Source organism: Ursus maritimus, unplaced genomic scaffold (assembly GCF_017311325.1).
Source record: "Ursus maritimus isolate PB19 unplaced genomic scaffold, ASM1731132v1 scaffold_1, whole genome shotgun sequence".
NCBI classification, from domain to species: domain Eukaryota; kingdom Metazoa; phylum Chordata; class Mammalia; order Carnivora; family Ursidae; genus Ursus; species Ursus maritimus.
This window is the reverse complement of record NW_024423343.1, coordinates 38,453,406-38,467,667: the sequence shown is the minus strand read 5'-3', so window position 1 is coordinate 38,467,667 and position 14,262 is coordinate 38,453,406. Positions and strand designations below refer to the sequence as shown.

The 14,262-nt window shown below is 37.3% G+C and overlaps 1 protein-coding gene across 1 annotated transcript in view; it reads left to right on the top strand.

Annotated features, from left to right (window-relative positions):
* Positions 1 to 14,262, top strand: part of SLC39A10 (solute carrier family 39 member 10) — a 66,662-nt gene that overhangs the window by 48,294 nt on the left and 4,106 nt on the right. The window contains exons 6-9 of the mRNA XM_008687286.2: positions 190 to 310; positions 1,533 to 1,901; positions 3,029 to 3,109; positions 10,573 to 10,763. Of these exons, the coding sequence (XP_008685508.1) occupies positions 190 to 310; positions 1,533 to 1,901; positions 3,029 to 3,109; positions 10,573 to 10,763 (762 nt within the window). The remainder of the gene's footprint in view (positions 1 to 189; positions 311 to 1,532; positions 1,902 to 3,028; positions 3,110 to 10,572; positions 10,764 to 14,262) is intronic.

The following is a 14,262-nucleotide window of genomic DNA, read 5'->3' as shown; positions in this document are numbered from 1 at the left end:
ATATAAATTTAGTTGGATATATTATCTAGTTAGACCCATTGATTACAATTTCTAAAAACTCTTTCTCATTTTTTTCCTCAATAATTTATAAATAAAATGTTACTACCAGTTATCCCCATAGATGTTAACAAGTGAATATTGTTGTTAATTGTGGCTGCAGATGTGATACTAATACCAGATTCTTTTCAGGGAAAACAGAAATGGTTTATGAAGCAGAGCACAGAAGAATCAACTATTGGAAGGAAGCTTTCAGATCATAAGTTAAATAATACACCAGATGCTGACTGGCTTCAGCTCAAGCCTCTTGCCGGTAGACAACAGTTCTGACTAAAGAGAAACTTTTAAAATATAAAAATTGAAATACTGCTTCTAAACTGTGCCTGTTTGAACTATCTTGCTTTTGTGGCTTTCCTAATATTAGTTTCTAACTTGTATTTTCTTAAGTGTCAGTGTATCTTGTGCTTTTGTTAGTGTTTTAATTTCAGCCTTATTGACACTGGAATGTGGGACTAGTTAATTATATCGCAGGGCAAGGAATGTATTGCATTTTTACTTTACAGGGGAAAAAAAAGAATGAAACAAAAAGGCTTTGTGAGCAGTGTACTCGCGTTATTTTTAGATCTTGGTGATGCAAAAATCTCTGTGCCCTCCATATATGATTGGTTTCATATAGAAGAGGGAGAGTGGTCTCCATACAAAAAATCTCTTGCTCGTCCATTCATCTTTTCTGTTGCCTGATAGGTCTGATGAGTTGGCTTACAATTTTCAGGGAAACATAAAAAATTTTTTAAATCTAATTTTACCTTTTTTTTTTTGAGCTTGTGTTTCCCAAGTATACCAATGATTTTCTGCAGAAAAGGGGTAGACGAGACTCTTTACTCTGCTCCAGAATATAATTTGAGATGTAGTAGACCCTTTGTCACATAATAAATAGCTATTGAAAACTAGGTGAGGGGCCAACCTCAATTAAAAAAGTACTTATGAGATGTTGTTACCACTTCTATGGGTTTCCGAACTTGCTTCTAGTATTGGTCTGAGTAGCATTTTCAGATAGGTGGAGCACTGGAGGGTGCCAGTTATTTAAAGTTTGTCTTTGTTTTCTTGAGTGATAAGAGGAGGTTAGAGTGGGTAAATTTAAGGTTCCTTCTCTCCCTGAAAAATTACGGGCTCATTGTGGTGTTCTGTAAATACTGTAGTAACTTTCTCCCCTTTGATTTTCACCAGCTGTTCATGATGTGCTGCTTAGGTTGCAGAGTCTTCATGCTTGCCAGCTCCTCTCACTTCGCCTGCTGTTGATCTCAGTGCTCTTATTTACTTCATCTGCTTCCTCTTTTGGGTGCTCAAAACCCCAGTTTGTTGTGTGAACACGTGTCTTTGTTTTATTTGCTTTTATACATTTACTTGGGACTTTTTAAAAAGACATTCACTTAAGAAATGTTTATTACACCGCTATTCTGTCTGGGTTTAAATGTAGCAAAGAAGTGTTCATTTACTTGTTGATAAAGTCATATCCTTTGCTGTTACACATACAGGAACTGATGACTCGGTCGTTTCTGAAGATCGACTTAATGAAACTGAACTGACAGATTTAGAAGGTCAACAGGAATCCCCTCCTAAAAATTACCTTTGTGTGGAAGAGGAGAAAATCATGGACCATTCTCACAGTGATGGATTACATACCGTTCATGAGCATGATCTCCATGCTGCTGCCCACAACCACCACGACGAGAGTAAAACTGTGCTGAGGAAACATAACCATCAGTGGCACCACAAACATTCTCATCACTCTCATGGGCCCTGTCATTCTGGATCTGATCTGAAAGAAACAGGCATCGCTAATATAGCTTGGATGGTAATCATGGGGGATGGCATCCACAACTTCAGTGATGGCTTGGCAATTGGTAAGTGGGCTTGAAACCTGGGTTATAATTTGTTGTTCTTCAAGACCGTTTTCCTTTGTCCAGTTTCAGTACTAATATTATGAATTATAATACATAAGATGAACTTTTGGAGCTTAACAAATACACTGTTATATATTACTCTGGTTATTTGATTTTTTTTCTTTTTCCAGAGGCTGTGTTAATAACAGTTTTTGATAAGTTTATTTGGGGCGTAAAGCTATAATTTTTCTAGGTTTTCCTTTGAAAGTATAAACAAATGTCTATAATACACTACTTTAATAACATTTCAAGGCATAGTCACCATGTGAAAAAAGCTACCTTAGAATTTTATTTTCAGATATATTTACAGGACTCTGTGTAATTTCAATCTGAGGTTTAATTTTTTTTTCTTTGAAAAGGTGAAGAAAAATTTACATGTTAAAAATCCATTGTACCAAATTCAAATATTATATTAGAGCTTTGCTAATGTAAACGTATATTACCAGTTTAGGAGACTATAAAATGTGATTAATACATGATTTTCTTTTCCAGACTTGACTCAGAAGTAGGCTTTGATTTCTTTCAGAAAGGAGAGGCCATATTTTTGAATCTGCAGTAGCTCTCAATGTTAAAGAACAGAGTTTTACTAGGAGAATCAAATGCATTTATACCTCTGACACTCAGTCCTCAAGACCATCAGACAAATAATACTTTGTAGCATTTATGCTCTAAACCCAGAAAGTTCAGATAAGGATAGTAGCCATTTAGATATCTTTAAATATTTTTAAGGGAGAGCAAATAAAATTGTAGGCTTATAGGACTTAAAATTTATCATCAGACTTCCACTCAGACTGAAATGCTGGAAACCATTACTACTTCCAGGCTTTTAGTGAGTTAGAAGGCTGTCCATAATGGAGGATTTAATTTCTCATGGAATATTTTCTTCATTGAGTAGCTCTTTCTCTGGTTGTCATACACCTGTTTACTTCACCATATATTCAAAATGTATAGTGTAAGATAAGTGTGAGTCACTCATATATTATGAAATTAATTTAGGTACACAAAAGAGGCTGTACCTATCATTATTAATGAAAATGGAAAAAGCAGAAGTTAACATCACTTGATTTTCTCTCTACCCCCCACCTCAGGAGCAGCTTTCAGTGCTGGATTGACGGGAGGAATCAGTACTTCTATAGCTGTCTTCTGTCATGAGCTGCCACATGAGTTAGGTAATATATAACGTTAAGAATTTCACCAGATTTCGTCAAATCTAAGACTTCTTCAATTATAAATGCATCTAAATTTTGGAGAGGTTAAACATAAAAATGGCTGATGGCAAGTATAAATGTCATCATTCTCTTATTACATAATTTGTGTTATATGTGCCTAAAAATGAACATTGTTTTATATGTATGCATTTTTAATTTATATAGACAGTATTACATTATATCCCATTCTGTTCCTTGTGTTATTCATCATTATGCTTTTAAACTCCATCCAGGTGATCATGAGTTAATTTAATACGTTGCTTTTTCCTGGTACTCAGAGTTGTGCGTTTACTACATTTTACATATTTAGCACCTAGTACTGGATGCCTTTAATTTCCTGTCATCACAGACAACGATGCATTGAACATCTGTAGACTTGGTATAGGCTCTTCTGAGAACATCTTTTGGGCATCTACCCAGGAACAGAATTGAGGGGTCCCAGGATAAAAAGCCTAAGAAGTGCCACATTACTATCCACAATGGCCTTACTAGTATAATTTCTAATCAGCAATACCTGAGAGTCCTGTGTTTCCATATCCCTGCCAAGATTTAACTTTTAAGTTCATTAAGTTTTGTCAAAAAGTGATAGTTTTTTGTTGTTCTAGTTGGCACTTACTGATCTACCAATGATTTTTTGTTTTTTTAGTTTCTCTTCATGTATTTTGGGGTTTTTTTTCTATAAATTGAAAAACATTAGATGTGAACATGCATTCATCACATAGAAAATATGCAAGGGATGTGGAGATATTAATTTGAAAGAAAGAAAAGAACTCCATCTTTTGAGTACACAAAGAATTTCTTCATGGGCTCTTGCTAGATTAATGTTTTTCTTAAATTTTTATCTATGAAACATCTGTCATTTGTTTAATTGTTTTTGTTGGTAGTAGTAACCTTATTTGCTTTCTTTGAATTGAGTTTATATATATAATTTGCTTAGAAAATTATTAGCTGCTCGCAAAGAGCAGAACTATCTATTAGTGCTTACTTGGTGCTGATTCTTTTAAGCCTTGATCCCATACTCAGAGTTTGTTCCTTTGCCAGCCTTGGACATGTGGTCTTGTATCTTGGTTCGTGCCCCATCATCCTTTATCCTGACTAAACCATCATTGCCTTTATTTCCTTTTGCTTGGACAGTCACCGTAGTATTTATATCTGGTTTCATTCTGTTCCAGTCCATCTCACGCCTTATCCTAGATACGTCTTCTCAAATGTGACTTGCTCATGTAATCAGAATCTTTCGGTTGCTTCCCCTTATGTATGGAGTTAGAAGCTGAGATTCATTAGTCCTACCTGAGGTGACCTTCACTTCTGCCCACCTTTTTAGCCTTACTCACTGGACTTGCTGTTGCATGTTTTTCACTTCACCCGGGCACAATTCACCAAACATACTGTGGGTGCCTGAGCCTGTTTCTTTGCTTATACCATTCGCCTATTTGGCTTGTCCTGCTACTTGTGTCCCTAGTTAATCATGTTAAGAGTCTTTTTTTCCGGGGCGCCTGGGTGGCTCAGTCGTTAAGCATCTGCCTTCAGCTCAGGTCATGATCCCAGGGTCCTGAGATCGAGCCCCGCATCGGGCTCCCTGCTCCACGGGAAGCCTGCGTCTCCGTCTCACACTCTCCTTGCTGTGTTCCCTCTCTCGCTGTCTCCCTCTGTCAAATAAATAAAATCTTCAAAAAAAAAAAAATCTTTTTTTCCCTCTAATGTCAGGACTGCCCTCTGATCCCATGCATTGGATTACTCTTTCCTCTAAGCTTTATCACTTACTTTCTGTAGTTCTTTCTTTTGGTACTTAGTAGATACCCATTTTAGATGTCCTATTTCTTAAAATGTAGGTTCTTCGTGTGCAGATACTGTATCTTATGCCCTTCTCTTAACTGCTTTCCTACGTTAGTAAGAGTAATCTGCCAAATACTTCCTTGCAATTCCATAGCAATACAAATCAGGACTGTCAGTTTTTATATGTGAGTAACATATTGCCTAATAATTTTAACCTTCCATTTTCCTTTTGAACTTGCTTAGAAATAGACTTGGATAGCCCTATATACATATCCACAGTATACTGGGAAAACCTCCAACTTCCCTTTCGACCCACTTCCTGCTCCCTAAATGGAGTATGTCATGCCACTTCATGATTATTGACAGCAGGGAGTCTGGAGATTAGGGATGGTTGCCTTCCTACCACTTACTCCTTTCTCTCTCTCTAGTTTCTTGTTGAAAGACTGACACACAAGGAATGATAGCCACATGTAAAACAAACGCAGGACAGATCATAGCTAGTAAGGCCTTGATCCCCAATGCAGAGCTTTTGTAAAAGCCCAATTATAGAACTCTGCTTCGGTCAGGGCTCCTCAGTGAGACATTAGACCACAAATCTCTACCTGTTTTACCCCACCAACCGGAAGTTGAGATATTACTATTGCTATGAGAGGAAATAACAATTTAAAGTATATTGAGGGGCACCTGGGTGGCTCAGTCAGTTAAGTATCGAACTCTTGATTTCGGCTCAGGTCATCCTCGCAGGGTCTTGAGATTCAGCTCCACATCGAGCGCAGCACCTGCTTGAGATTCTCTCTCTCCCTCTGCCCCTCCCCCAGCTCATGTGCGTGCTTGTGCTCTCTAAAAAAAGTAAATAAAAGTAAAACTTTTGAAGTATATTGAACTTGGCAGCACGAAAAGAGTGAGACCTTAAGAAAATGTGCATTTCCCCCCAATACTTAGTGCTAAATTCACATAAACCTCATATTCTAGCTGTCTAGGCTTCTAGGGAAGAAAGAGCACAACTCTGGAGGTGATAGAAAATGCTTTGGACCTTGTATCCATCAAGGTAGGAAATGGTCTACTGACCATAACCAAAGAAAGCGTGTTAAAAAAAAAATTGTACTACAGCCTATTTTTTTGCCTTTAAGGCACAGTAATGGGCACTTTGGTAAAATAGGCCCAGATGATGTCCTACTGTGATTATCCACTCTTACTCACTTGGAGAGGAAAGGAATCTGGAGAGAGAAGTGTAGAAACATCTTTCTCAAACTCCCAAGCAAGGAAGTGATGATTCCCCTTGAAGCTGAGATAGAAGCATGGCAGTGGATAGGGGAGACATCTCCCTGGTTAACAGGCTAAGATATTGGCAAAAAAATTATCCAGGATAATTTATTTGATCTAAAACCTCTTCAGCCCTATTTAAATTTTTTATTATGAATTCTTAAAGCTGTTCTGAGATTTTTAAACTGAAGTCATACCCTAAGGGGGAAAACGTGTTTAAATTACATTTTAATGCAATTAACTGACCCTTAGTAATTCCAAGTTTTATCGTTCCCTCTTCTGAACAGATTGCAGTTTATCTAAATCGTGTGCCAGGTGCGGGTTTTGTTTGTGTTTCGGAATGCCATAGGAAACACTGTAGTTTTAAACCTTAGAACAATATAGAACTCAGGGAAGTTCACTCTGAGAGGTGTGCAGAAATTGAAACCATCTGAGAAAATAGAAAACCTTGGTCTCTCATTGCATATTTGTTCTGGCGTATGGTAATGGATGAAATTGCCTGAATTATTACTACTCTTTCTTCTGTTTTTGCTAAACTTTTGTGTAGCTAACTTTAAGTAAGTTACAGTATTACTCTGTTGTATTCTCTCTACTTTTTTCCCCACTCTTTCAGTAAGGAACTGTATAAGCATTTGAATAATAATTTGTAAGAAAACTTGGATAAAAACATATAAAGGGGAAATGAGATTGGGGATAATCTAGAAGGCAGATAATCCAAACTCTCTTCATGACATTAAGTTCTGTGTTCTAATTTAAAGGAAGTAACATTTTGATAAATAAATGTATCCATGTTATTCATACTCAGCTCAGAAAGGCTATGGTGCTATCCATTTTTTCCTTTCCTCTCATGTATATGTAAGGGGTAAATAGAATTTCAAAGTAAGATTTTCAGAATGTGTTAAATTGTCCAGGGAAAATTGAGCATTCACTATGTAGATTTATACATGTGTATACATGCATTATTTAAGGCAAAAATAAAGAATTTTAAAATACATATTTGTTTTTAAAAATCTCAATAGTTGATGTTAGCAGATGTTAACATAATTATAGCATTGGATCACATTAACAGCTTTGGCAGGTACACCACATTCATTGTGCTAATGATATCCTTTGTCAGCAGAAAGGAAAGGATATTGATTTATCAAAAGATGAATAGATTTGCTTGTTTGGTGTAAATCCCAACTGTATTCCTTTGATCTCTTTTTCAAATGTTTATACAGGTTCTTACTGAGAAGGGTGGAGAAAAAGGGAGAAAAATATGCAGATACCTTTGAGAATTTGTAATCTAAGATAAGACTAGGACAAGGATAGATTTTAAATGAAATAATTCATCTTGATACAAGATTGCCCTACAGAGATCATTTATACTGCTATACATTAGCAATGAACAATTGGAAATTGAAATTTTTTAAAAGTACTTTTTATAAAAAACATGAAATGCTTTGGTTAAAATCTTAACAAAATATACATAGAATCTGTATGCTGAAAACTACAAATCAGCACAAAAGAAATCAAAGACTTGAGTGTGAAGAGTGTGTACCAGGTTTATGGACCAGAAGACTCAATATCTTTAAGATGCTAATTTTCCCTGTGGTTTAAGTGCATTCCCAATCAGAATACCAGCAGGCTTTTTCAAATGAGCTTTTTCAAAATTTTATATGGAAAGGGAAAAGAACTTGGATAGCCAGAAGAATTTTGAAAAAGGACAGCAAAATTGACTTTAAGACTTGCTATAAAGCCACAGTAATTGAAACAGTTTATATTGGTGAAAAAATAGACACCTAAATCAGTGGAACAAAGTAGAGTTCTCATTTTTTTGGCACCTTATTTGCAGCAAGGTGCAAACAGGAAATTTCATGTCAAAATGATAGTTTTTCCAACAAATGTTGCTGCAGTAATTGGATATCTAGTGGCAAAAAAAAGCCCCCCAAAACAAAAAAAAACCTCTCACAGTAGGCACAAATTAAAAATAGATCATTATTTAAATTAAAAAAAAAATTGAAGTGTGTACATGTGCAAGGGTGAGGAGAGGGGCAGAGGGAGAAAGAGAATTCCAGGTAGGCTCCACGCTCAGCATACCTGATCTCATGACCCCAGCCTAAATCAAGAGTCGGTCACTTTAACCAGTGAGCCACCCAGGCACCCCATTAATAAAAAATTTAAAATACACATTTCCCCTGCTATCCAAAAGTAGTGTTCCTAGTGAAACCTTTTGTAAGCTGAAATGGCTTAAAGCTAAGAAGCACTTACTATTAATTTATATGAAGAAGTTCTGGAGCATTCCTGGACTCAGAAAATAACCTCACCATCTTGGTGATGGGTGCACAAACTAGAGATAAAGCACAGGTGCTCATGTAGTTCAGAGCTGTGGAGGCTTGATGCTGAGATGCTGCTTCTGTTTCCTGGGGGAGGAGCTGGGTGGTGCCACTCCTGCTGCTCAGGAGGCCTCTCAGTGGCCTCTGCAGTGGCCTCTGCAGTGGCTCACTGCTGGCCTCTGCAGTGGTTCACTGCAAAACAAGGGCTAGTCTCACGTTTTGCCTTTTTTCATAAAAGCGAAAATCCTCTTCAGTTTTTGTTTTGTTTTGTTTTTGGTTAGGGAAAACAGGTACTAATGTAGGTCTTCAATAAAAGTGAAGTGGTCGTAATGTGAACTTTGGAAAAGTGGGGGTTACCTGTATAAGACTTTTAGAAGGAAACATACGAGAAAATCTTCATGTTACTGGATTAGGCAAGCTATTCTTACAGCACCAAAAGCATGATCCATTAAGGAAAAAAGTAATAAAATGGACTTCTTAAAAATTATAAACTCTATGCAAGAGACCTTTATTAAAAGAATGAAAAGACAAGGTGTAAGGACTGTGAAGAAATATTTGGAAAATACTCCAAAAGACAAAAGACTTTTAGGAAAAGATGAAAGGAGAGTAGTATTAGATGGAAACTGGAGAATGGCATTCTAGAAGCCATTGGTAGATAATCTAGCACTAATTTTTCTGTTAACATCTTCCTATCTGTTATAAATTAGAACCTTGTAACCATAAGAGTTAAAAAAGATCATGTACTATTAGTCATGTAAGATTAAGATCCCTTTTTTTTTCTTTAAAGTTTGTGTATGTATGTATGTATGTATGTGTCTGTAATCTCTACACCCAGCTGGGGCTCAAACTTAGGACCCTGAGATCAAGAGTCACGTGCTCGTCCAGCTGAGCCAGCAGGTGCCCCTAAGATGGCTTCTTAAGGGAAAGACATGCCCCTATATTCTACATAATACCTTTCACTGCTTAAGTGTTCAGTGATTGATTGGATGTTTGTACATTTAGTAACTAAAAAAAGTTTGTTATAATTAGTTGAAATACTGATTTTGACCCTTTAGCTTTAAGACTATTACTTCTAGCAGTATTTGTTTTTCTAGTAAAGTTTCTGAGCAATATTTAACCCCTTTTTTAAATGTTTTTAAGATTTTTATTTATTTATTAGAGAGAGAGAGAGAGATTGAGAGAACGAGTGGGAGGAAGGGCAGAGGGAGTGGACTCCGAGAGCCCAGTGTGGGGCTCGGTCCCAGGACTCTGGGATTATGACCTAAGCCGAAGGCGAACGCTTAACCGACTGAGCCACCCAAGCGCCCCTTAACCCTTCTTTTCTAGTGGTCCAACTATAGACACATGAGTGAGAAAGTCTTTAATTTTATATTTTTAGGATTTTTAGAATTAAGATTTAATTTTCTTTTTTGGAAAAAATAAAACATAAATGTTAACAGTGTGTAGTATATTTGAAGAGTCTGTTACCTCTGTTTTTTTTAGGCCATTTCCCTTTGGAAATAGGGCAGAGATCAGAGCAGAGAGCTTTAATTGTTTCTCACAAAAGGCAGTGACCAAGTTCTTTCTTTCTATTATGTTTCTGAATTAAAAAAAAAAAATTTTACGTTTCACATTCTGCAGAAAATTGACCTTTTTGATGTACAGTGCTTTGAATTTTTACATGTATATAGATTTCTGTAACAACCACTACTGCCTGTAGAATACAGAACAATTCCATGATCCCAACAATTCCCTTCATGGAGTCCCTTTGTAGTCACACCCCTTTCCAAAGCCCTGCTTTGGGCAACCTTGGCCTGCCCTTCATCACTCTAGTTTTCTCTTTTTGAGATGCCATATAAATGGAATCACATATAACATTTCAGACTGTCGTTCAGCATCGTGCCTATGAGATTCATTCACATTTTGCATGTATTAGGTTTAATAAACAGAATGAATTTTTATAACAAAATACTAGTTATTAAAGGCATATCTTTTTATATCCATTCTTAATTTTGTTCTCTATTTTTTCCACCTAAATTTGTGCGTAAAACCCTGTGGTTATAAAACTCTCATGTTGTGTCTTTACTGCAGGTGATTTTGCAGTTCTTCTTAAAGCGGGCATGACTGTGAAGCAGGCAATCGTGTACAACCTCCTCTCCGCCATGATGGCTTACATAGGCATGCTCATAGGCACAGCTGTCGGTCAGTATGCCAACAACATCACACTTTGGATCTTTGCGGTCACCGCAGGCATGTTCCTTTACGTAGCCTTGGTGGATATGGTAAGATCCTTTACATTTTTGTTGTTAATACTAACCTGTAAATAGAATGCACCTTCCAAAAATGGAAGGAGTCTTCGGATGTAGTTTGAAAGACTATTTTAAAAAAATACGTACCCCATTTAAAAACATACCCTAAGGAGTCTATTAGAGAAAGACAATTAAGTGGGAGGATTTCTTTGGAAATCAGTTGAGATGCTGAGAATTTTTGACCAAAGGGTATTACTATTCAAAGTAGTCCAGTATTTAGAGATAATTATCATACTATGAAGATTTTGTAATATTAGGGTATACGTGTTTTGTCGTTGTTTGAGCTTGTTTGGTGGCGAACAAGAAAACTATACCTCGTAGGTAAGCCAGTCTTCTGCAGAAAATGGTGTATATTCCTAGGGATTTATGTACTTTTCCTTATTTCTAACTTTAAAGTTAACAAATCTAAACACTAGCAAATTGTTTTATTTTAATCTTAGTATCTTAAATATGTTAGGCAGTGTATTTGCAGAACTAGCAATTTGATTACTTTTTGTTTTTAACTTAGATATTATGTTTACTTTTCTTCCTGGTAGGATTTGTTAGATAGTCTTATTTCAAAATTATATAACCTAAATTTTTAATCACAGAATTATTGCCTATTTGTCATAGTTAAAAAACATCAACGAAAATGAAAAACTGCTTATACATACTATACCTAGAGTTCGCCATTTCCTTGTTTTTTCTTAGACTTTAACACCTCATTTCCTGTCCCCGTGCTCAACTGATGACCTTACTTCCTACTTCATGGAGAATACCGAAGCCATCCAGACAACCTCCCCTGCGTTCCATCACCGTTTCTAACCATCTCCCTGTATCTATCCGCTTACCCTCTTTCCTATTACAGTGAAGAAATCTGTGTTCCTCACCGAGGCCAGCTCCTTAAAGCCGCTTCCTGGAACTTGTCCCCTTTCACTAACTCCCTGAAATTCTCCCCTTTCTCTCGTGTCGTGCATTTTTCCCCTCTCTGCTGGATCATTTCTTTGAGCATATAAAGCTCCGGTACTTCTCACTTACAAAGGTAAGACAGAGGGCCTTTAACTCCAGTTTCCATTTTAGTCCTCAGTCACTGTTTTCTTTCCTTGTATAGCAAATTACCCTTTCTTATTTTCTAATTCTCTTCTTCGAGTCTGGCCTCATCAGGTGCTCTCCCTGACTGCTGTGCCAGATTGCTTTGGCCACATCTATTAGCAGCTGGACGTTGCTGAGTCCGTGGTCATTTACCCCGTCCGTTTTCATTTCACTTGTCCTGACAGCAGCATTTGCCACTTGCTCTGTCTCTTCTCTTTGAAATGCTTGTCAGTTGGCTTCTATGCCACCGTTTCGTGGCTTACCACCTTTCTGGCCTGCCTTTCTCAGTTTGTTTTCTGGTTCTCCTTCTCTCTTCCCTGTGAATGTCGGTGAAACCCCTCTAGGTGATCTTATTTAGTCTCACGACTTCAAATATTTAATGGCTGATAATTTCTACATTTAATCTTTAGCCCAGACCTTTTCCACCTGCTTCCCTGTATGTCTGAAAGGAATTGCTGAGTATGTTTAGAACATAGCTCTTGAGATTGCCAGCCTTAACTCGTTGGACCAGCAACTCCTGTACAATTCTCTGTCTTAAAAATGATGATTCCAGTCTTCTAGTTGCTCAGATCAAAACCCTGATTATTATTCTTTGACTCAGCTCTCTCTGTCCCCCTAACCTCTGGTTCATCGTAAGTCCTGGGAGGGCTCCACCTCCTAACCACCTCTGTTGCCACCATCTGCTGTTTAACTTTTCTCCCCGCTTCTGTTGTTGCCCTGTCCATGACATTCTGAGTCAACAGTCATGTCTCTTGTGTGCTTCAAACTCTTCAGTGGCTCCTTGTGAATTTCCTTTCCCTCTCTTTAGCCCTCCCTAATTTCTCTCTTTACCTCATCTTCTCCCCCTTGCTCCCAGGAGGCACACACTGCCTCACGGGCCTGCCGCTTGCTGGTCGCTCCATGTGGAATATTTTGCCTGCAGACGTTCTCCTGGCTATCTCCCTCACTCTTTATGAGGCTTTCCCTGTAAAATTTCAACCTCTACCCCAACGTTTTACATCTTCTATCCCTACTTCATTTTTTTTCTCCTTTGCACTTGCATCTTAATCTATTAATAACACACTAAACATTTTACTTAATGAGCTCATTGTGTGTCCCACATGGATGTCAGTTCTGGGAGGGCAAGCTTTTTTGGTAGTATTTCATTTACTACTAGAGAAGTAGTTCCCAATAAGTTGAATGAAAAATAAGTGAGTTAATTCTTATACTAGGAAGCTAAAGATGTAAAGAGAACAAGTAATCTTTACAGTAAGGATTAATAGTGTAATGAAGAAGAGAAGTAGCCATTAATTAGAATTCTTTTGATAATGGGTTATGATAGAGTAGTGCACCATGTTTGTGGAACTATGGAGAGAGGCTGGCTAAAAAATGGGAAAATTAAGGAAGTTTTTCTGGAATGGGAATTCTGAGCTGAGTCTTGAAATAGAAGAGTTTATTAGAAGCAAGAGGAAAGGGCGTATGAAAAAGCAGAGGAGCGAATAGCGTCATTCCCTTAACCAGCGAGCCTGCTCCTGGGGCTATATTCTGACAAAACAACCTAACATGACTACTGCAGAGAAAACGAGCAAGCAAACAAAAGTAAAACTGTATTAAAGTGTTTTTACAGTAGCATTTATAATGTTATAATTACACTGGAAACACCCTAAATGTCTAAGAAGAAAAACTACCCACATATATTTTAGGATTTTAATGACACTGAATTTTTTTTTCTCATGTTAAAAGGAAAAAAAAAAATGATTCAAGAATTACATCCATAGCCATCGGGTGGATGTTGGCCAGATCACAGCAGTCACACAAAATACAGTGCTATAAAAAATGAGAATTTATCTTACAAATTTTGAGGAGCCATTACAGGGTTTAAGCAACAATGACATGATCATATTTTTGTTTTAGAAAGACCACTTTGACTCTAGAGTGGAGGTGTTTATTCATTTACAGTCATTCATATGATAGAAGTTTTAGTTTGAGATATCTTCAGGACATCCAGGTGGAAGTATCCACCTGATTTTAAGGGCTTTGCATAGCAGCTATTTACCAGCCAGTTTGGAAGCACTGTTACGTTGTAACAGGTGTGGCCACATCAGTGGGTACGGCTGGCTCTTCGCTGTGGTTATAATCAACAAATACGGGTATGGGCATTCAGGATAGAATTGAATGGGGGAAGGCATAGTGCCTCTTCTGGCTGGTATGTACGCATATTTCTCTGAAACATCCTGTATGTTATTTATGCTTCAGTGTTACGGAAAGCCAGATTTCAAAGTTTTTGTCATAATGAAAACTTGAGGAAAGGAGAAAAGATGAAATAGTCCTCTTACTAGAACCACAGGAAGTTTCCAAGTTTAGTTTTAATCCGTTAACCCAGAGGTTGGCAAACTTTCTTAAAGAGACAGATGGTAAGTAT